Below are 20,886 nucleotides of genomic sequence, written 5' to 3' on the forward strand. Positions count from 1 at the left end.
CCGCCCAGGAAGGACAGCCTGACCATTAAACTGACAAGCAAAGGGCCTTCTAGGACTGGTTGCCAAGAGTAAATTAGTGTAGTCCAGACAGAAAATAAGATTAAATCTCACCCTGTTAAGATTAAAAAAAATAAAGTGAAACTAACTAACGCATAAACCAGCATGCGGAAATTCCTCTTCAGTGACTACAGACAGCTAGTCTCAAAAGTTGATCTGAGTAAAGACAACTCTTCTGTTGGCGGAGACACCTGTTTGTGTGATTTCTTGGTTTTTTTTACCACTTGGCACCCATAAATATTATTTAAAAATAATAATGATGTTGTAGCCACAGTGATCTAAGGATCAGAATGATCCAGTTCTGGATACAGGGGTCTTTTTGTGGTCTAACACAAGATACCATCTTTCTTCACAAGCCTTGGTCTCACTTAAAATATTCCTTTTGAAAAAACAACTTTTAGTGATACAGTCACATGATTAGTGATATAGTCACATGATGATATGAAATAAATTTTTCCAAATTAAAATAGGAACTCAAAGAGTGCCTCTGTAGAGTGCACTGCATTTTTGTTAGTGCTAAAATATATCCTGAAACAGGTTGAGGAACTGTTGAAATGCAGTGTTCAAATGACTTTTCTTTACCAAAAGTCCTGCAAAGATACTTTAGTTTTATAAATAGAAATACCTTTCCTTTAAAATACATGACATTATTTGAATCTATTTCTCCTTGGAAAAACAGTTTTTGCAACTTCAGGGTAGGGTATCTGAGGCATGGAAGAAAATACTTGTGTGAGAAATATGATGTGTATTGGGGTTTTTTTTTAAAAAAATCTAATGGCTTGGTGTGTTTGTGTTTATTAGAGCAATAAAAGCCCTTTATCTTACAATACCAATTTAAAATTGTGGGATACAGTAGGCAACTTGGTTTTCTCTCAGTGTGTAAAAAGGAGATGACGAAGAGGTTTGTTGATGGCCTACAGTCTGTTGTATCCTTTCTCATTACTATTAGCAGAGCTATCTCAATTTCCAAATTTAGACATACTGTAGTGTCAGCACAGTGAGTTGGAACATGCAGAATTAGAGGTTAAAGAGACAGAGAGACTATGAGTGTCAAATGTGCAATGAAGGCTTTTATGGATCAATCCTCCAGGTTTGCATGTGATCTTACGAAGTGTAAAATGTGTTCTGTCCTTTTATTGACACCTATGGAAGTCTGTCCTTAATTTACTAGCTTCCTGCAGCTGTCACTTAGAGTAAATAAATCAAGCTGTTGTATACAAGAATCCCCCTCACACCCATGCATGCCCAAAACCTTCCCACTAAATACAAAATGTACCAGGAAAAAACCCCTTTCTTCTCCTATAGAGAACTTACAGTCTATTTAAGCAACTTGTTCCAGTACTTAATTACCCTCACATTAAATATGTTTTCCTTATATCCAGTTGGAACCTCCCCAGTTTCAACTTAGGGCCAGTATCTCTCATTCTCCTGCCATGCCCCTCTGTCTTCTCGGTAACCATCTCTTGTGTATTGGAAAGCTAATAGCAGTTGATGGCTGTGGATTCCCCTCTGAGCCTTCTTCACGCCGAAAAGCCCAGTTCCCTCAGCCTGTCCTCACAGGGCATGTGCTTGAGCACCTGACCATCCTGTTAGCCCTCCCCTGGGCTTGCTCAAGTTCTTACCCATCCAGACAACATCCATCTAGACGACAATGTCCTGGCTTGGGTACCAGAATGCTGTGGGAGACCATGCTGAAAGCCTTCCAAAATTCAAAGCAGACATGATCCACCGCTCTCCTGTTTTCCACTGGATCAGTCACAGAAGGCAATCAGGTTGGTCAAGTATCCGTAGCAAATCCGAAAGAAGGTTGGAGAAGTATCTGGCATAACCTAGAGCAGCATTGAGGCTGTTCCCATCTCATTGGCTGAAAAGATCCCGGTGGACTCGTTTTCATGTGAGCTTCCCTTCAGACAGTTGTAGCTGTGTTTTTTCTGGATGTTTTTTTCCCTGAAATAACAGTGCAAAGGAGCAGATGTACAGACCAGCTTGCTGAGGTGAAATAACAAAAGCTTAATTGTCTTCCATCATCATTTACCAGTAAAATAGCCAGAAGCCTTTACTGACAATATCTTACACACATTTTTCAGGCAGCCACCACATCTGAGAAGAACTGTAAGTTGCCTGTCTGTGCTCCCACCTTTGGGACAGCCTAATTGTCTGCTTGAAGTAGTTCTCACCTTCCTCCACGGGAGACACATTAGTAACACTTCTTCCTCTTATCTTTTACTGTGACGTATTAATACTACTATCGTAACGTAATTGTAAATGACATGGGGTTAAATGTTTTGTAAGTAGCCCTGTGGGCCCAGTGCATCGAAGTTGTGTAGTATTACAATGAAATTGTCCAGAGTCCTAGTTCTTTAGCTTAGTTGTTCAATCTGCTTCCACAGAGCCCAGGTCAAGCTCTAAGGTTCACAATCAGTCATTTCACTCTAAGACCCGATTGTTTCTTCTGGCCTCCTGCACATGCTTGTGGGCTGAGGAGAACGGCTCTGAGTTTGTATGCAATGGCAGAGGATATTGGTACTAGGCTGAGGTCTTGGGGTTTGGGTTTTTGGGGCTAGGTTGGCTTTTTTTATGAAATCTTCTTAAGAATACAAAATTATTATTCACCACATTTTTAACAGAGATGTCATTGCCTATGTTACTAATATCCATACCCAAACCTATATTCTTTCCATCCCTTTGGAGTGTGTAGGTTTCTTCTCTGAACATCCTGCAGGTCTGGAAGACCTCTCAACAGCACTTGACTATTCTCTGCATTTCATACTTGGTTCAACTGGCGAGGACAACGTCTGTGTGTCTCTGAAAAAGTAAAGCGGTGCCAACTTGGCCAAAGTTGCTTATACAATAAACACAGTGAAACCTATATTACAATGCCAACAGCCTTATTTTCATAGTGTTTAAGACTATTTTTACAGTATTAAAGGTTGAAGTGAAAAAGAACATAATGAGTGTCAGAAGTGTGATGAAGGACAATTCAATTCTCAAACTAGTGGTTTTGAAAAAGCCCACTGAGACTGTGAAAGCTGTGGTTGCACTGACACAACCCGAGTGTCTGCCTTCTGCCCATGCTCTTTCAGAGTAAACAGCCTGGTAGCTGCTGGTGCTAAAGTAAGCATGGATCAATTCGACTTGATCCATGGCGTCTTCATGTGTATGATCGTTGGAACCTGGTGTTGTTTGGGCAGACCATTTGCCTTGTTTTGATTTCCCAAAGCTCAGTTGCAGTGGTTTCTAATAGAGACACAGGGTAGTGAGAATAAAGCCACAAAGGCCTCTTGATACTTCAGACAAAGCCACAGTGATGGCACGTAGGAACTCACCTCTACAGCGTGTATCTTCTTGAGACTCTAGATTGGGGTAGGAATATGGGTCAAAGAGGTTCCATCCTTTTTCCAGCTAAGCGGGAAATCGTCTGTCCAGCAACACAGTTCCTGTGTAAATGTATAACCTACTTCGGAGTGTTGGATTTGTTAAGCATAAGCTTCTGTTTGTAAGGCATTGCCATAGTATTTTAGAAGAGTGGGAGAAGTAAAACTCACAATTTTCGTCTCTGTTAGCTAACTTAGTCTGCAACTTCTCCTGTCCTTAGGCAGTCAAATAACCTCCCCGAGTCCACGTGCTCATTATGGAAGGACCCAGAGGAGCTGTCTCATCACCCATCTGCATCAATACATTCGAGCTCTCTGAATTGCACATAGTGAAGTTCCTTCTCAGTCTCGAGGAAAGGAGGGCTGCAGCGGGAGTGCCACACGAGACAATGCATCTCAGGGATACTGGCTTCTGCTGCCCAGGACAAGGGTCTGCGTCTCTTGATGTCTGTAGGGAGGAGTGGCAGCAAGGATGCTTTGGGCATCAAAATGCCTTTCTGTGGTTCTGGTAGAACAATAGTTCCTCAGAAATAGCACTGTCTGAAACACACAAAGAGTTAAATCAGGACACCAGGACAAGTTGAGGAGATAATTGTGGCACTTTATTCCATGTTCATTTGTTTTAGAAGAGTGAGTGTCCACACTTGGGGCTGCACAGGATAGTGACATAGCATGGGCCTTGCATACCAATGCTTTATGTCCCTGCGATTCTGAAAGGCAGGGCTGTGCAGCATTTTCAGCTAATGGGTTTTCTTAAACAGTACAAAACCACTTGAAAGGTGTGTGCAACCTTTGTGGCTAGGTCCTCAGAGACCGAAATGCCAGAGGCTGCTCTGAATTCAGTGTCATCATGGTTATCTGTTCTTCTTGGGTTTTTATCCTTTTCATATCCATTATACAAATTAAAAGAAATCCATTTGCCGGTCCCATTATGCTTGACCTACATCAGAGTCCTTGGATTTGTTTATAGAATGAAAGGACATTTTGGGTCCTTTTTAGTGTCTCTTAAGTGCAACATGTGTGTGCATCAGTTTTTTGGAATGTATTTACTTACATGTATCACAAAGAGATTTCCTCTCAGTTAACTGCTCTGGCTCCTCATGACAAAAACCAATAATTTGGAAAAGCAGGAAAATGTTTTCTCAAAATAGCTGGTTTTTACACTTTTTTTAGCTGGTTTGCTGTTAAAAAAAATGCACACATGGAGCTGTATGGCTTTATAGCAGCTGTAGGAGGGTATTTCCAGTGTTTGACCAACTGAGATTGAAATCCCATTGAATCCCATTAACTTCTGTTATGTGTCACTTTGGACCAGACTGTTTTGTCATATAGTTTTGGCATTAGAAATCAGGAATCTGTGGATCATGAAGTGCTGCTGCCTGTTTTATAGGGATGGAAATGAACTTATATCTTGGGTATTTGCCGTCTCCATATATTTTCAAAATTCCTTCTGTTAGGAATTACCAAATATAATTAGATGAAACTCCTTACTATTTATAATCCCAGTTATTACTTCCATGCCAATGGGTACCTTTCCAATAAATTCTTCTGTTTAGTACAATTGGTTTCAGGGGTCTGGAGGACAATGTGAAATACAAAAAACAATGGAAATATAATTGCATTGCAGCAATAGGGAAGAATCCAGAAGTCTTTTTCCTGTACTCTTTTGGTTAACCCCTTCTTTAGTAATTATTGAACCAGTTGATTTATCAATTGAAATGGATTATTTTCCCTCAGCATTAGTGCAACTTAAGAATTAGAGAAAGTCATATTTCATATTCAGAGGCTCCATCACTGGATTTCTTCACAAAAAAAAGACATGGTTATACTACTTTTCTTGGCTAAGTCTAAAGGTCAAAATTAGCAAGTTTTAAAGAAGAACTGCAGAAGCATACAGCAGAGCCTTTGTAGTAATCACAAATGAAAGACAGTGCTGAATTAGTGGATATCATAGAGAATCTAATTTATAGTTACAACTTGGTATCTGTGATGGCAGCAGTGCTATTTGCACGAGATTGAAATTGGGCCAAGAAAGCAAAAAGCCAGCAGGTCAGTAAGGAAATAAAGAACTGTGGCTAGAGGCCAGCAGCCAAATCCTATTGTAAAGGCAGCCCTTAACCACATTTTCACTATTATGACAACTGTGAAACTTGAGTTGGTTGTTGTTGTTGGGATCTTGGCTTTGCTTTGCAATTGTGTGGGTTCAACCAAATAATCATTTTCAATGACTCTTTTGGGTTGGTGGTTTTGTGTGTGTGTGTGTGTTTAGCTGGAGGCCTCAGGATATGAATTTACTTTTAACTTCCAAATCTCTGATGGGCAGTGACATCGTCTCTTATTTTCCACAGAAAGTGGCTGCAGCCCTTTGAGGCACGGTCAGCTGGTGTAAAGGAAGGCATCTGCTACGGCACATGGGACCTTGCCATGACTACATTCAAACTCTGATCTAAGCTCCCTGCATTTCACACGCTGATGTTCTTTTTCTCTCTCTGTTTCAGGGTCTTTATGTCTTTGTGGTATATTTTATCCTGCACAACCAACTTTGCTGTCCTGTGAAAGCAAGTTATACTGTAGACATGAATGGGCATACAACTCCGGGATCGGCTTTTTTCACACATGGCAGTGGTCTGCCAGCTGCAGGTGGAGAGATCAGCAAGTCCACTCAGAACCTCATCAGTGCTATGGAAGAGGTAACAGTGCACTGTAGTCATTACCTTGTGTGTTGAAAATGTACCTGGAGATGTCTGTGGCAGTACTGAAGTAATACACAGGAATGAGATGCTAAATTACAGATTGGCTTTGGGGAAGGGGGATTGTTATTTTTTTTACCACAAAAATTGTTATCTTTACCCATAGTGATATTCTTGGAACTTAAAACTGCCTGGTAACATCCCATCTGGAGAATTTAGCCCTTTCTACTTCAGTCTTCAGTTTGCTATAGAGGCTGGTTAAAGTGTTGTCAAAAGTAGGTCATGAGAAATCAAAATACCAAGTTAATTCTTTCAGCTTACTATAGGTCTTAGATGAGTTTTAAGTCTTTAATTTTCCATAGTCATGCTGTGCAAAATTTCTTGGGAGATGATTTTCAATCTTTTTCTTGGTGGAACTGGAATGCTGCTAGTATCACTTTTTACTACCTGTAGTAAACAAAGGTGACTTTTGCTGCTATGTACATGTGCATGTTGATAGAGCTAGTTGAAAATTTTCCAGCTAAACAGTTTTTCCAGGAAAAACACTGATTTAATGGAATTGAAATATTTCAAGGGAACATGTCAGTTCTAGTAACAATTTTTGTGGAAACCAAGTTCCTCTTCAGCAGCTGTTTTGCCCATTTCTCTACCTGCTTGACTGAGGTTTGTCTGGATTTTAAAGCTCCTTAGCGGCCTCCTGGTAGACCACTAAATTTATTCAATTTCTCAGCGTCTCACTTAAGATGGTGCCTGACTTCTCAGTATAGTGGACAGCATAGCTTCTCAGCCCTACATGACAAGCTTTTATGTTCCTGAGTTCCTGAACAGTGGATGAGCAATAAACCAAGAAAATATATTTTGATTCTCCTAAAATATATTTTCTGAGAGTTCAGTATTTTGGCTTTTCATCACATTTAAGGAGGAGATAGATTTTCAAAACCACTTCTTTTCTCATGAACTGAAATTCTGATTTTTTGTGCAGCTCCACCTCAAACTGAAGTGGCAGGTGAAGTATAGCAAACTTGATATCAAAACTGTAGGGCTGTATACCGCCACCAGAGCCTTCAAAGACTGCCATATCACTTCAAAATATTGTATTGGTAAACATCGGAAGCAGTGAGTTGCCAGCTGTAGACTTATAATGGAAAGTAATGATGATTAGTGCCTATGGAAGGGAAAAGCAGTGTCCAGCAGAGGAAGAGGCAGTGGTAAGAGATGAGTGAGCTGGAACCTTTCAGTGGTTTAAAGTTCTCCATACCAGGGGCCAATGTTCAGAAACAGCAGTATTTTTTCAACTTTCTGAGGTAGCTAGGACAGGCATAATAAACGCAAGGTTAAATGACTTGTAATCGAGTTACATATATATAAATTTTATTTAAAAGAAAAAAAAAGGCTAGCTGGTTCACTATAGAATTGACAGAATAGGTGGTTCCAAAATATCTTGGTTTTGAGTTCAGCTCTGGTCATAGTTTCCAATTTCTGTGATATAGTTTTCATGATTACTGCATTTCTGTGTCTTTTTAAACTTTGCAGGTGCCTGCAGACTGGGAGAGGGCATCCTTGCAGCCTGCTAGTCAAGCTAGTGCTGCCTTTAAGCAGAGTCCACAAAATGGCAATGTTTTCCACCCTTCTGGAGGATTTAGTACCAGCTCATTGGTTGCTGATGAGGAATCACAGGAGTTTGATGACCTAATATTTGCTTTAAAGACTGGTGAGTGTCTCTTCTTGTTCCTCAAAGGTTGTTATGTTGTTCTTCACCCTAATGGTGTCACCATTCCATGAGATCCAATTAACGAGATCCATTAATATAATCTGATTGCCAGTGAAGATCTGAAGTAAAATTGTTTTGCCTTGGAGTGCTAGTCTGTGAAAAATATTGCACAGGCTATCTAAAATAACAGAGAAGGAGTCTGCAAAAATATGTTTTGAGTCATGATGATAAGCAGACCTACAGAAAGTAGCAGCTGATTGGAGGCTCTGACATTTTTTCACAAGTGCTTAAATGGCTAACTTGCTGCCTCTAGACAAGGGCTGTTTTGTCTTCTTTTCCTTTCTTTTTCAAATTGATATTTAGAGTGTATACAATGCCTACCATTATTTTTTATATATATATATATATAGGTCTGTGAGAAACAGCATAACTTTATAAATATTGATTCTCCCAACAAGTGTAAGACAAAATATTTATATAAAATATATTTGGACCCAAAAAATGGTGTACACTGGAAAGACAAACTAGATAGACTTCTGCCCAAACTCAAGAACCAGCTGTGATGAGCTCACCATGCTGCTGGAGGACAGAAGCAGAGGAGGCCACTCTAGGTGTCCACACTCTAACTGCACCTGAAAAACAAAACATTTGTAATCAGATTCCCCTCAACAGCCTTAGAGTTCAAGTCTTCAAAATCCCAGGCTTTGCCCTCAGTTATGTATTGCTTTTCTGCCTTCTCACCCACTCCACCAATGAAACTTCAGGTTATTCAAATAGGTAGCCAGATCACAGAATCACAGAATCGTTGAGGTTGGAAAAGCCCTGTAAGATCATCAAGCCCAACCATCACCCCAACCCCACCATGCCCACTAAACCATGTCCCGCAGTGCCATGTCCACACGTTCCTTGAACCCCTCCAGTGAGGGTGACTCCACCACCTCCCTGGGCAGCCTCTTCCAATGCTTCACCACTCTCTCAGGAAAGACATTTTTCCTAGCCACAGGCAGAAGAAATGAAGTGAAACCTGATTTAAAGATAGCTAAACATGGGAATGTCTGATAAAATGACCACAAAGGCAGAGGAGTGCCACCTGATAAGACCTGGCAGATGCTAACCCAAGCCCACCTCCTCTAGGCACCAGGTGAAATACAAATGGATTAGCTCAGTAGTAGGAGGTCACCTGAATGATCTTTGGGGATCCCATCGAGCCTTGCAAGAGACAACAGTGAAGTACTGCTGACATTAGCAGGTTAAGTGCTCTGGCACCAATAATTTCAGGAGTTCGTTCCCTTCAGTGACACCAAGGAAAACTGTCAAACTGGTTGGAAGACTGGGAATGCTGCTAATGAAGGGGTAGTTTTATTCAGTATATTCATAATACTTTATCTCGTAAGCCAATTTCCATTCCAGAAAACTCTTCTAAGTATGAAGATAATTGGATGATTAATAACTGGCCTAGTGCTAAGAAATACAATTGTTTAGGAAGATTGTCACAAAATCTGTATTGTACCTATTAATTTTCCTGAATGTTTTGCAGACTGCTTATACTTTGTTATGCAGTTAAAGATTTTGGGCGAGACTCAAATCTAGATGCATAAGCTTACAAGTTGCAAACCTTTTTTTTAAGTACCTAGGAAGGTAGCTTTTACTTTTTTACTCCTTCCTGAATATTTTGAAGGAAACCAGATAATTCATGGATAGTTAATAAGATATGAAGCCATTCACATCTAACACTCCTGCCATCCCACACAGTGGTTACGACCTAAGCAGCTCAGCTGACGTCAGTTGGCCTGTCTTCTGCAGTAAACTCAACACACTGTGGACGACTAAGTCTTAAATCATGAAGAACAATCTATGCAACAGCAGTAGTTAAAACTCATGGTTAATATAACTCACCACAACTTTAGCATTTAATGATTTTTTGATAAATCTTCAAGCTCCATCCTTAGTTAATTTGTTTTCAGTCCTTCTAAAGGAAGTAGGTCTAGAACCAGCTTTTGATTATTTTGCCTAAATTTTATTATTGTCTTCTTTATTAATATTTTATTATCATTCATTCTTATGAGCCTTTTGTATTAATGTGAGTTGAAGCAGAGACCTCAGGCCACAGTTGGAGAACAGTATTTTTGTTTGCATTACTGATTCAAGTAGCACCTGACCATTTTACCCCAGTGCTTATTCGTGTACCCAGACTGTGTTGCCAGCAACATTACAGGGGCAAAAAAAAATTATTTCTCAGCCAAAACAGTTGTCCCATCTGTTTCCAGCCTCACACACAACATTTGAACAAGCCAAACTGAAAAGGCGGTGTTGAGGTTAGAGTAGCTTTAACCACCAAAGTAAATGTTTATCAGCTATTGCCTTACAAGCTGTACAAGCTGTAGCTCAACACATACTTTAAACCAAAAATCATGAGCTTTTCTGTAACTAAAAATCATACCTGTTTTATTATTTTCATCCAGACCCGCTGTCCAGTCCTGTTCAGTGCATGGCTAAGGAGTCAGGGTGCTCCCGATGGCACAAGGGAGGGAAACTGCATGGAAGCAATAAAGAGGGAGATGAGTTGGTGGAAAGTGGGATTTATTCTCTGTTTGGCAGTACAGGCTTATGCTGCTGAAGTATTCACTGAGCTGTGGTCTGATGGGAGTTTGTGATACAGTTAAGCTAGCAGGCACTGAAAGGAGCCTGTCTTCTGGTCCCTCCTGCCAGCACATTTCTTCTTCCTCTCTTGCATTGTTGCTCGTACTCACGTGAAACCGCAACAACTCAGGTTAGAGGCTTCTCCTCTCCCTCTTCCTCTTCCTCTCCCCCTCTCTCTCCCTCTCCCGTTGCCACTCCACATCAGTTTGATGCCCTTTGAGCACCAGTCCCAGCTCCAAGGAACCAGTGGTCATCAGCGACTGGAAGACCAGCACCTCTTCCCTAAATAGGCTAAAATGTATGGGCAGCTGAGATGCCTTTTTGCTGCCTTGCTCTTGTCTGTCACTTGCTGTAAGTAGTGCGTCTCAAATCTTTTTAGACCAGGCTTTATTTCAGTAGACTGAGAATGCCTCATCTCAAGCAGAGGAGCCCCTGGGAGAGCAGGGAAAAGGTGCTTTGCACCACATTAGCTGTTTTTATCACTTCTAAACTGGGAGGTGTGGCTTTTGGGTATAGAGGAAGAATAGAAATTCTTGCTCTGCTATTGCATGAGCTTTACCCCTGATAAGCAGAAACAGAAACCTCCATTACGTGTCCTTCCCTAAAACTGTCAATCTATAACCAAACTCCACCTTAGCTGTGCTACAGTATTAGCTCCCACTCTGAAGGTTGGCTACGGATCAGCACTGATTAGCAGAGGAATATGCAAAAATGTCTTTATGCCCCTTTGCACTTCATCTGTCCTTTCTGCTTGTGTAGTTTGGAGCTGTCTGAAGGTTACTTTAATTTATGCTCACTGTCTGTAGCCGCAAGGTTTAATCTGGCAGCCAGGATCAGTGAGAATGAGGGTATAATCACAGCCAGCTAAATTCTCATTCCTGTCCTCCTGCCCCACCCTTGCACTGCAGCTCGCCACTCTCAGCAGTAGAAATGAAGGATGACTGATGCAGGTTAAAAAAATCAAACCATTCTTTAACTTGCAGCAGTTTAGTAATTTGCAGTTTGCGTTGGCACACTTGGCCTGATTGCTAAAGAAATGTGTCATAGAACTATGCACTTAGCTTTTGGTTCCGTAATCATTAATGCTGGGTCTAATTACAGATTAACCTGAAATACTGGGCCAGATGAAGGCATACGACTGCATTTCTAGCAAATTAGGTGGACAACAGTGTACTGTTCCTTAGCCAGCTTTTATGTAGCTTTATGCAAGCTTTGCATCACATGGCCATAGAATTTTTTCTTTGGTGCAAAAAATCCAAAAGCTGGACTTCTTATATCACAAAGCCATGGCCTCTGAATGCCTCATCAATGAATTCTTCCTTTCCATAAAATATGTTCATGCCTGTGGAGAAATATATAGTTAGGATTCACTATGGTCACTGTATCACCTCATCTCTTATACTGTGGGAATCTTTTGGAAGGCTAAGGCAGTTTATGTGAAGGAAATTATAGAACAACTATGGTAGAAAAAAATAATTTAGGGACATGTCCTGCCTATTGATATGTGCTAAAACCTGTTTTTCATTTAGTTTATGAATTTGGTTTAAATTATTTATTTTATTAGATGTAATTTCTGTCTTTTATAATGAATCAAAGGCTTAGCTTCTACTGAGAAGGACAATTATTGACTAGTTTTTGTTAACTGCACTAATTAATTTTAAAAGTGCTGTCATTTTGGACTTGATCTCATTTTTCCTCTGATTTCTCGTGCAAGGTTTATATTGATAGACAATTTAATAAGACCATTGCCTTCCAGATTGTCACAGTCGTATGTTACTGTCATTGAGGATAAAGCCCAATATAGCAGAATTCCCTAAGGACTTCTACTCTGGTTAGTGCTGGGGAGTTAAAAAGGGAGACAGCAGAATACAAGTAGATGGAATCTGTCCCAAAGCAGCAAGCTGTCCATCAGCTTTGCTCTAAAGCATAAATACCATAAATGCATGATAACTTTACTGATCTTGGAACTTCCATCCATATTCCCATCTCCTGCAAATGCTCTTGTCCCCCCGCTTCTGTGATGCACAAAACTGAAACAATTCATTCTTTTGGGTGAGGTGTGAATGCAAAACACAGCAAAGCCTTTGAGAGAGGCCCAAACCTCTCCAGTGCTGACTGCTGACCCAGCCCTGTAGAAAGTTGTTTCCAAAGACATTTATAGGTAAGAGCGGAGAATACCAGCCTAGCATATGGTACTTTCCAAATATATATTGGACAGTATTAATGGAGGATATTGCTACATCCACATCTCAGTGTATTTTTGCTCTTAGTAGAGCAAATCCTAAATAAATATTCTACATGGAGAATACCTGGAAAAATCTACTGTATATGTTAAAAACCCACACAAATGAAGCTATTACAAAAAGGATGCTCTAAAAAACCAAATCATAATTGTCAATCATCTAATACAGCCAGGGTTCCAAAGTCATCATTTTTTAAACCTTGGTATTACCACTGTAGATGCCTGGTTTAAGAATTAAGCATCTCATGTTGGGCATAGTATCATAGAATTGTTTAGGTTGGAAAAGACCTATAAGATCATCAAGTCCAACTGTAAACCTACTACTGCCAAGTCCACCACTAAACCATGTCCCTGAGCACCTCATCCACACGACTTTTAAATACCTCCAGGGATGGTGACTCCACCACCTCCCTGGGCAGCCTGTTCCAGGGTCTGACAACCCTTTCAGTGAAAAGTTTTTCCTAATATCCAGTCTACACCTCCCCTGACGTGAGTTACGGTCATCTCCTCTTGTCCTGTCACTTGTCACTTGGGAGAAGAGACCAACACCCACCTCACCACAACCCCCTTTCAGGCAGTTGTAGAGAGCGATGAGGTCTCCCCTCAGCCTCCTCTTCTCCAGACTGAACAACCCCCTCTCCCTCAGCCGCTCCTCATCAGACTTGTGCTCCAGACCCCTCATCAGCTCCGTCGCCCTTCTCTGGACACGCTCCAGCACCTCCATGTCCTTCTTGGAGTGAGGGGCCCTAAACTGAACACAGCATTCGAGGTGCGGCCTCACCAGCGCTGAGTACAGGGGCATGATCACCTCCCTGCTCCTGCTGGCCACACTCTTTCTGATACAGGCCAGGATGCCGTTGGCCTTCTTGGCCACCTGGGCACACTGCTGGCTCATCTTCAGCCGGCTGTCTACCAACACCCCCAGGTCCTTTTCTGCGGGGCAGCTTTCCAGCCACTCCTCCCCAAGCCTGGAGCGTTGCCTGGGGTTGTTGTGACCCAAGTGCAGGACCCGGCACTTGGCCTTGTTGAACCTCATCCAACTGGCCTGGGCCCATGGATCCAGCCTGTCCAGATCCCTCTGCAGAGCCTTCCGACCCTCCAGCAGATCAACACTCCCGCCCAACTTGGTGTCATCTGCAAACTTGCTGAGGGAGCACTCTATCCCCTCATCCAGATCACCAATAAAGATATTAAACAAGACCGGCCCCAGTACTGAGCCCTGGGGGACTCCGCTTGTGACTGACCGCCAACTGGATTTAACTCCACTCACCACAACCCTTTGGGCCCGGCCATCCAGTCAGTTTTTTACCCAGCAAAGAGTGCGCCTGTCCAAGCCATGAGCAGTCAGTCTCTCCAGCAGAATGCTGTGGGAAATGGTGTCAAAGGCTTTACTAAAGTCTAGGTGGACTATATCCACAGCCTTTCCCTCGCCCACTAAGCGGGTCACCTTGTCATAGAAGGAGATCAGGTTAGTCAGGCAGGACCTGCCTTTCATGAACCCGTGCTGGCTGGGTCTGATCACCTGGTTGTCCTGTACCTGCCACATGATGGCACTCAGGCTGATCTGCTCCATAACCTTCCCCAGCACCGAGGTCAGGCACACAAGCTGCAGTTCCCCGGATCATCCTTCCGGCCCTTCTTGAAGACGGACGTCACATTCGCTAACCTGCAGTCTGCTGGGACCTCCCCGGTTAGCCAGGACTGCTGGTAGATGATGGATGGTGGCTTGGTGAGCACTTCTGCCAGCTCACTCAGCACCCTTGGCTGGATCCTGTCCAGCCCCATAGACTTGTGTGTGTCTCAGTGGTGTAGCAGGTCGCTAACCTTTTCCCCTTGGATTGTGGGGGCTTCACTCTGCTCCCTGTCCTTGTCTTCCAGCTCAGGGGGCTGGGGACCCGGAGAACAACTGGTCTTACTATTAAAGACTGAGGCAAAGAAGGCATTAAGTACCTCAGCCTTTTCCTCATCCTTTGTCACTACATTTCCCCCAACATCCAATAAAGGATGAAGATTCTCCTTAGCCCTCCTTTTGTCGCTAATATATTTATAAAAACATTTTTTGTTGTCTTTCATGGCTGTCGCCAGGTTAAGTTCTAGTTGGGCATCCTGAACTAGAGGAAACATTTGACATTTCAAATTCTGAAAGATGTTCAGTGCAACATCCTGGCGACTGTTTGTCACGGGGCAGATAAATTGTAGATGGTGGCAAAGTGTAAGATTTGTGCCCTGCCTTATCAACCTACATCATTTCTGTTTTGAAGGCCTCACTTCACAGAAAAAAAGGAAGGAAGGATGGCCAGTTTGCATATTCGTTCAACTTCCCATTTGTGATTGCTCACAAATATGCTACCTGTCGGCTGTTGAATGTGACTGCATAATATCCAGGAAGCATTTTTAGTCCAATCTGAACTTTACTGGTAGATGTCTGGATGTCTGTGGGCATCTCTTCTGTAAAGTCAAAACCCTGAAAGAAGAATTAAAGTTGGTTCATGTAGCTTATTCATTTCTACCTAATAGGTCTTACACAAACAATATAAATGATGGTTGATTCAGAAAGCAGGATGGAGGAGCTTGCAAGATAAAAAGTCTCCCCCGAGATACGAGTACAGTAATTACAAAACAAACCCCATCTCCCTTAAAACGTTTTAGTGGAAGTTTGAGATCTGTCTGAAGGAGCCGATGAAGACAGCTGGTGTTCAAGGGCACGTAGGCACGCAGTGACAAAATCCTTCAACCAGTAGATGTCACTGGAGGGATCTCGCTGGGTTTGGGAAGCCAGCTGTGACTTCTCAGTTTCTAGCTAGCCCTTTGATACTAAAAGAACGGAAGAAAGGCCTAATCTTCCTTTTTCTTAAAATATTTTCTTCACGAATTGGGGAAAAGTAATACTGCCCGCTACGTACCTACCACCCAACTCTAGCGTCTCTAGGGGAGTACATGCTTTTTGGGATCTGATTGAGTTTAAATCCTGCTCTAATCTGAGAACAAGCCGGACCTATGAACTCTGTGAAACTCCATCGTGTAAACAGTCGTACCCTTCCCAGTCTGCCAACTGTTTGGCAAGCTGGTATCCTGGTTACAGGCTCTCGTTCCTAAAAAGGATCAGCTTTTACATAGTTTGTCCTTGCATCAGCAGCAGAACAAGGCCCTTGTGAACCTGAAGTAGCCTACTTCAGTCTCTGGTTTACCAAGCTCCTGATAAGAACTTCTGTAACAAAAAAAATCTCCTCTTACTTTTCACAAAGCATGCACATATATGACATTTAAGAATATACATAGTGTAATACCATATTAGACCGGTATCTGATCTTTTTGTAGCGACCAGCATGAGATTCTCTAAGAAACCCCATACTGTATAATTGCAGTAGAGCCACCAGGAAGACAAATGTCTTTCTAACCCCAACAATCAGTGTTCACCTTAAAATCTGAACCCAGGATGATCATATTTATGTAATACAATTTTAAACATTTTCAATAATGTATTTTTTCCCCATTTTGAAATCTGTACCCTTTTCAGCCTAAAGAAATGTTTTGAGTGAATTCCAGTATTAATGTTACATAAGAAGTACTGTTTTGTTTCTCCATTCAAAGTATTTTATTTACTTCAAAGTTATTATTTTGTTCTTCCATCCTCAAATGGTAAATACATCAGTCTGATTTATCTTCTCTATTACACTCATGTTTCCTTTCTAAAACAAACAATTTTAGAGAAGATAAGGAAAAAAAAACCAAATAACTTGCTTATGCAATTGCTGTTTTTCCAAGGACTTTCAAGCAGCTTTTAGTTATTAGGACCATGATTCAATGAAAAGGTTAAATACACATATAGATTTAAATCAGTAAGTACGGCTTAATCATCTTCAGTACACTTACAAACAAGTATTTTAATGATTCAGAGCCTAATCTTCTTGTCTTTATTATTCTAACTCTGTATGTTGATGGATTTTTATTCTTGTCATACTCTGACAGTAATTGCTGGTCTCTCAAGAGCTTGGGTCATACAGACCCAAGAATAGGACGCATCTAGTAGATGTCAGTTGAATGCATGTTCACGACCCAAACACCAAAACCAGGTGTAAGAAGGATCATGGTGCAGAAATACCCACTTTTCACCTGGATGCAGAAGGGCTGGGTTCACGCAGCGCTGCACCTGAGTTTGGGCCCTACCAGGATTTCTTCCAGTCATCTGCAGGAAAGCCTGCCTAGTCCTGCAGGTTCTTCTGCTCAGGTCCTCTGAACCTCCGTATTCAAGATCGCAGCCTGACTTCCCACAGCAAACAAGCATCCCACCGCTGCCTCCTTTTCTGTACTTCTTTTCTGCTTGGGGAGTGGTGAAAGGAAGGGTGCTATGGAAAAACTTTGTAGAAGTGGAACAATAGGCAGCATAGAGAATTATGAGGTAACTCCAAAAAAGTGAATGACCCTTATCCTGTTTTTTGCCGAACAAGTCAAAGCTTGGAATGTCAGCTGAGGCAGAAATAAGAGATGCACTGTACAACTGATAGAAACTCCTGAAAATACTTTTTAGTATGAAAAGGCAGATCACTGCCTCTCCCAGCATACCCTGTTTGGGGCTTCTTGAGCCAAATGTCATTCCTTTTTAACTCCTTTGAACTGTATGTAGTTACAGATCTACTTCTGCCCAAAATGAGTAACTTCCCTAATTATTTGTAAGTCACATGGCTGTAAGACCATGCCTGAAATTAGTCTGTCTTGAAATCACCATGCCTAATTACACTGATGTGCAGTTCTCAATAAGTTTAAATCCTAGATGCCCTAAACCCTAACAAGACCATGTATGTTTTAGGACTCACTCTACAACTCAGAGAGAGGAGCTGAAAATGCACTGAAGTTTATAGTTACAACTGATATTCTGTGAAGAAGTGGTCTGAAAAAATACACATTTCATTAAAACTAGTGCAGGATTATGTATCTTCGCACCAATCAACTCAAACCTCCCCTGCAAAAGAACCCCAAAGCCCCCCAAAAACAACAAGGAAGCAACAAGCTAGCAGAACTCCATGACAAAAGGATGGAGAGGGTGGTCTCCTGAGCTCTCTTCCAGCCATATTTTGGAAGTTTCCATGGGCCTAAGTCTAGTATTCTCTCACAGTAGAAGAAAAACACAATACACCAGTTTGTGCCAAATATGGGTTTAAAGAATATTTAGTCAGCGTCTTTTCTCATGTTGAAATTACAATACCATTAAAACAGCTGGAATTATAGTTTAACAGGGAAATTGTATCATTAAAAATCAATTCTTCATGAAGAAGTCCTTGGAAATATCAGACTGTAACAGCCAGACCATGAATCCAGCCTAAGCCAGGCCTTGATTTACGCTCTTGTGATTTTCAAGGCAACCTCTGAATAGCTATTGTACCATTTACTGAGACAAATAAAGTGTCTGACAGTGCAACAACGAAAAAGCCTATCTGGATGGTACAAAACAAAGTCAGATAATGTTATAATCTGTGAATTCAGAATTGTAGACTAGTAAGAGGAAACTTGCCACATCGTTGTGGGGTAGGGAAGCATTTCAATAATAGGAATAAAGCAGAGCAGGACAGGGTATTGCCATTTCTGTGTCGGGATTTCATTCTCACTGATTCTTTTCATTTGTTTGTTTGCTTCACTGTTTCAGGTGCAGGTCTCAGCATCAGCGATAGCGAATCTTGTCATGGCAGCCAGGACGGTGGCAGCATGGCTAACTCCCAGATCGTAGAGCTTAGAAGAATACCCATAGCAGACACTCACCTCTAACTCCACGGCTTGCTTGGTTTTGTTTTTTTTTTTTAATTCAAGCCTCAGTATTTTTATATTTGTACTTCCTTTTGCACTAAAACACTATATGAAACTGTAGTAGAGTGCTGTGAGCTTTACTGAACGTTTAACAAGGAATGTTTGCTTGAGGTTTTGTATATCAGAAAATAAACTGTAAAATTTTTACAGTGGCTGAGCATCAATAGATACCATGGCGATCGGCCTAGATTTGTATCTTGTAGCTAGATGACGTATTTCACAAACTGTAGCTTTTTTAATTAACCTGTATGTGTATCACTGATTAATAAAAACAGTAGAGTCCGTTTGATACAAATAAGTCTGTTGGTTTTGCTCACTGCTTATGTTTGGTTTTGGATGCAAACACCCTGTTGGATGGGGAAGCTTTTTAATTACACACTTGTTCTAAGTTTCCTAAGCTGTACTCTTCTCACTGGTTTTTGAGTACCCAAATCTAAGAACTTCACAAATTCAAATAAAGGCACAGTCTTGAGTCAGAGAGCTTGAAATTTAAATTGTGACATGATAAAATATGCAATGATCTGAAACAAACAGAGGGAAGGGGAGATGAAGGACAAGAGTGAAACCACTGGCAGCTGCATGATCTCGACTGTGTTACCTTGCTGGTTTCATAATACTAAACTCTCACTTTTCTCAGAGTGAGAAATCAGGGGGAATTCCAAAGAGTTGAATTTTCTGTTAATATCTGTGGGTGCTAGACAGATGTCCCTGTTGTGACTGAAGGGTTCAAGTATTGCATTACAGAGTTAGATTAGTAGTCTGGGGTCATGAATAAGCAAGAAAAGTTCTTCCCTTGGAAAAAAAATACAGAGGAAGTATTTCAGAACTGAGAGGGGGTGGCAGGCTGATCTTGTAGGAATCATTAACTCTGCTTCTGCACAGACAGTCTGGAAGTAAAACACATTAAAGCAGGAGACCAAGGGAATTTTCCTCTAAACATTTCTGAGCATCGTATAGAAATACAGTAAATGAGAATGCAAGCCTTTCATACCTTCTTCAGGAACTTGCCTAAAGGCTTAACGCTGGGCAAGCCCTGAGCAACAACCTCTCCCTTCAAAGGAAAACTTTTCTTATGGAAATCTTTCCGTGAATTTTGCTATACCGATATACAAATTTTACTGTATCTAATTACTTGTTGAGCTGAAAAAAACTCCCAAACAAACCCCACTTCTGTGTCCCAGTTCTGTAATAGCTGGTAGGACAGCTTACAGTCATCACTCATATCCAAAGCAGACAGAATCTTTAAGGTCTAATGCAAAAGCATTCACAGACACAGGAAACTATTTCTAGTTAGCAAAGCCCTTAAACAAGCACTTTTTAAGTACACTTTTGAATTGATGGGAAATGAGGGTATGTCTATATTTAATTAGTACGTGTTCTGCTGCATACAGTCTTAAATTTCTTGACTCCCATGAATTTTGTTGACTCTGTTTATGCTGGTCACGCTACGGAGCAAACAGGGCCATGTCTTTGTGGTCAACGACAAAACTTACTGGCGGGGGGGGGGGGGTGAGGGGGGGTGGTGGAAATGAGCCTTGCTTCACCATGGGCAATATACAGAAGCACAGGGCAGTCAGGGAGACCCTGAGCAGAAGGGGCAGCCTTTGAAATTGGGTGCTGTGCATCTGAAGCACAGCGCGCAACTTTTTATACAAGAGTGAACCATCTAAGCGTATTACATAATTCACTTTTCTGCCCATACCTACACCTGCTGAAAAGGGACTTTCTGGGCACTTGAATGAATTGCAAGTATCATCAAAATAAGTCTCTCAGTCTGGAGCTAAAATTAGTTTTGGACACTTTGCAATATAGTACTTTTTTATTTTCTACACAGGAAACCTGGCTCCTGGAGAGCTTTTTATTTTATTTCGTTCTTCCTGAATCAACTGAGATGAGCATTGTCCGTTGCTGATACTTCTCATCTACCCACTAAAGCCCTAACATGAAGCCTGGCCCTGCAGAATGATTGCAACACTTGCTCAGTTGCGAGAGTCAGAGCTCTCATGTAACAGATGTTTCACTACTTGCTGTACATGCTACTACATGCTGTGAGAAAGCTTATAAAAGAAGGATGTTTGTTTGATTTTGACTCACCACCATGAATGTTAGTACTTTGTGTCACTTCAACTTGTTGCACAACTGGCCTGGTTAGGGATTTACTGTAAATGCATCAGCATTTTCAGAGCAGATCAGTAGGATGACGTCCGCTGCCAGCATTTGTTGAATTTTAAATCTCTAGGTGGTGCTCACATGGTTTAAGATCATGAGATGAATTTTGCAATTGTTCTAGAACCCTTTTTTTTTTTAAAGAAAATATTCTGTCTGTAGGAAATTCGGTGTTTTAATAGCATGGGTCTCTCTCAGCTCCTTTTT

The 20,886-nt window shown here is 41.4% G+C and overlaps 1 protein-coding gene across 1 annotated transcript in view; it reads left to right on the forward strand.

Moving 5' to 3' along the window:
- The window catches only part of ADGRV1 (adhesion G protein-coupled receptor V1), a 295,225-nt gene extending 276,696 nt beyond the window's left edge, over positions 1–18,529 (forward strand). Inside the window, exons 90-92 of the mRNA XM_059834045.1 lie at positions 5,930–6,121; positions 7,655–7,832; positions 18,356–18,529. Coding sequence (XP_059690028.1) covers positions 5,930–6,121; positions 7,655–7,832; positions 18,356–18,474 — 489 coding nt within the window. The 3' untranslated portion in view covers positions 18,475–18,529. The remainder of the gene's footprint in view (positions 1–5,929; positions 6,122–7,654; positions 7,833–18,355) is intronic.
- The last annotated feature ends 2,357 nt before the right edge of the window (positions 18,530–20,886 follow it).

The sequence above is a fragment of the Gavia stellata genome, chromosome Z, assembly GCF_030936135.1.
Source record: "Gavia stellata isolate bGavSte3 chromosome Z, bGavSte3.hap2, whole genome shotgun sequence".
Classification (NCBI taxonomy): Eukaryota; Metazoa; Chordata; class Aves; order Gaviiformes; family Gaviidae; genus Gavia; species Gavia stellata.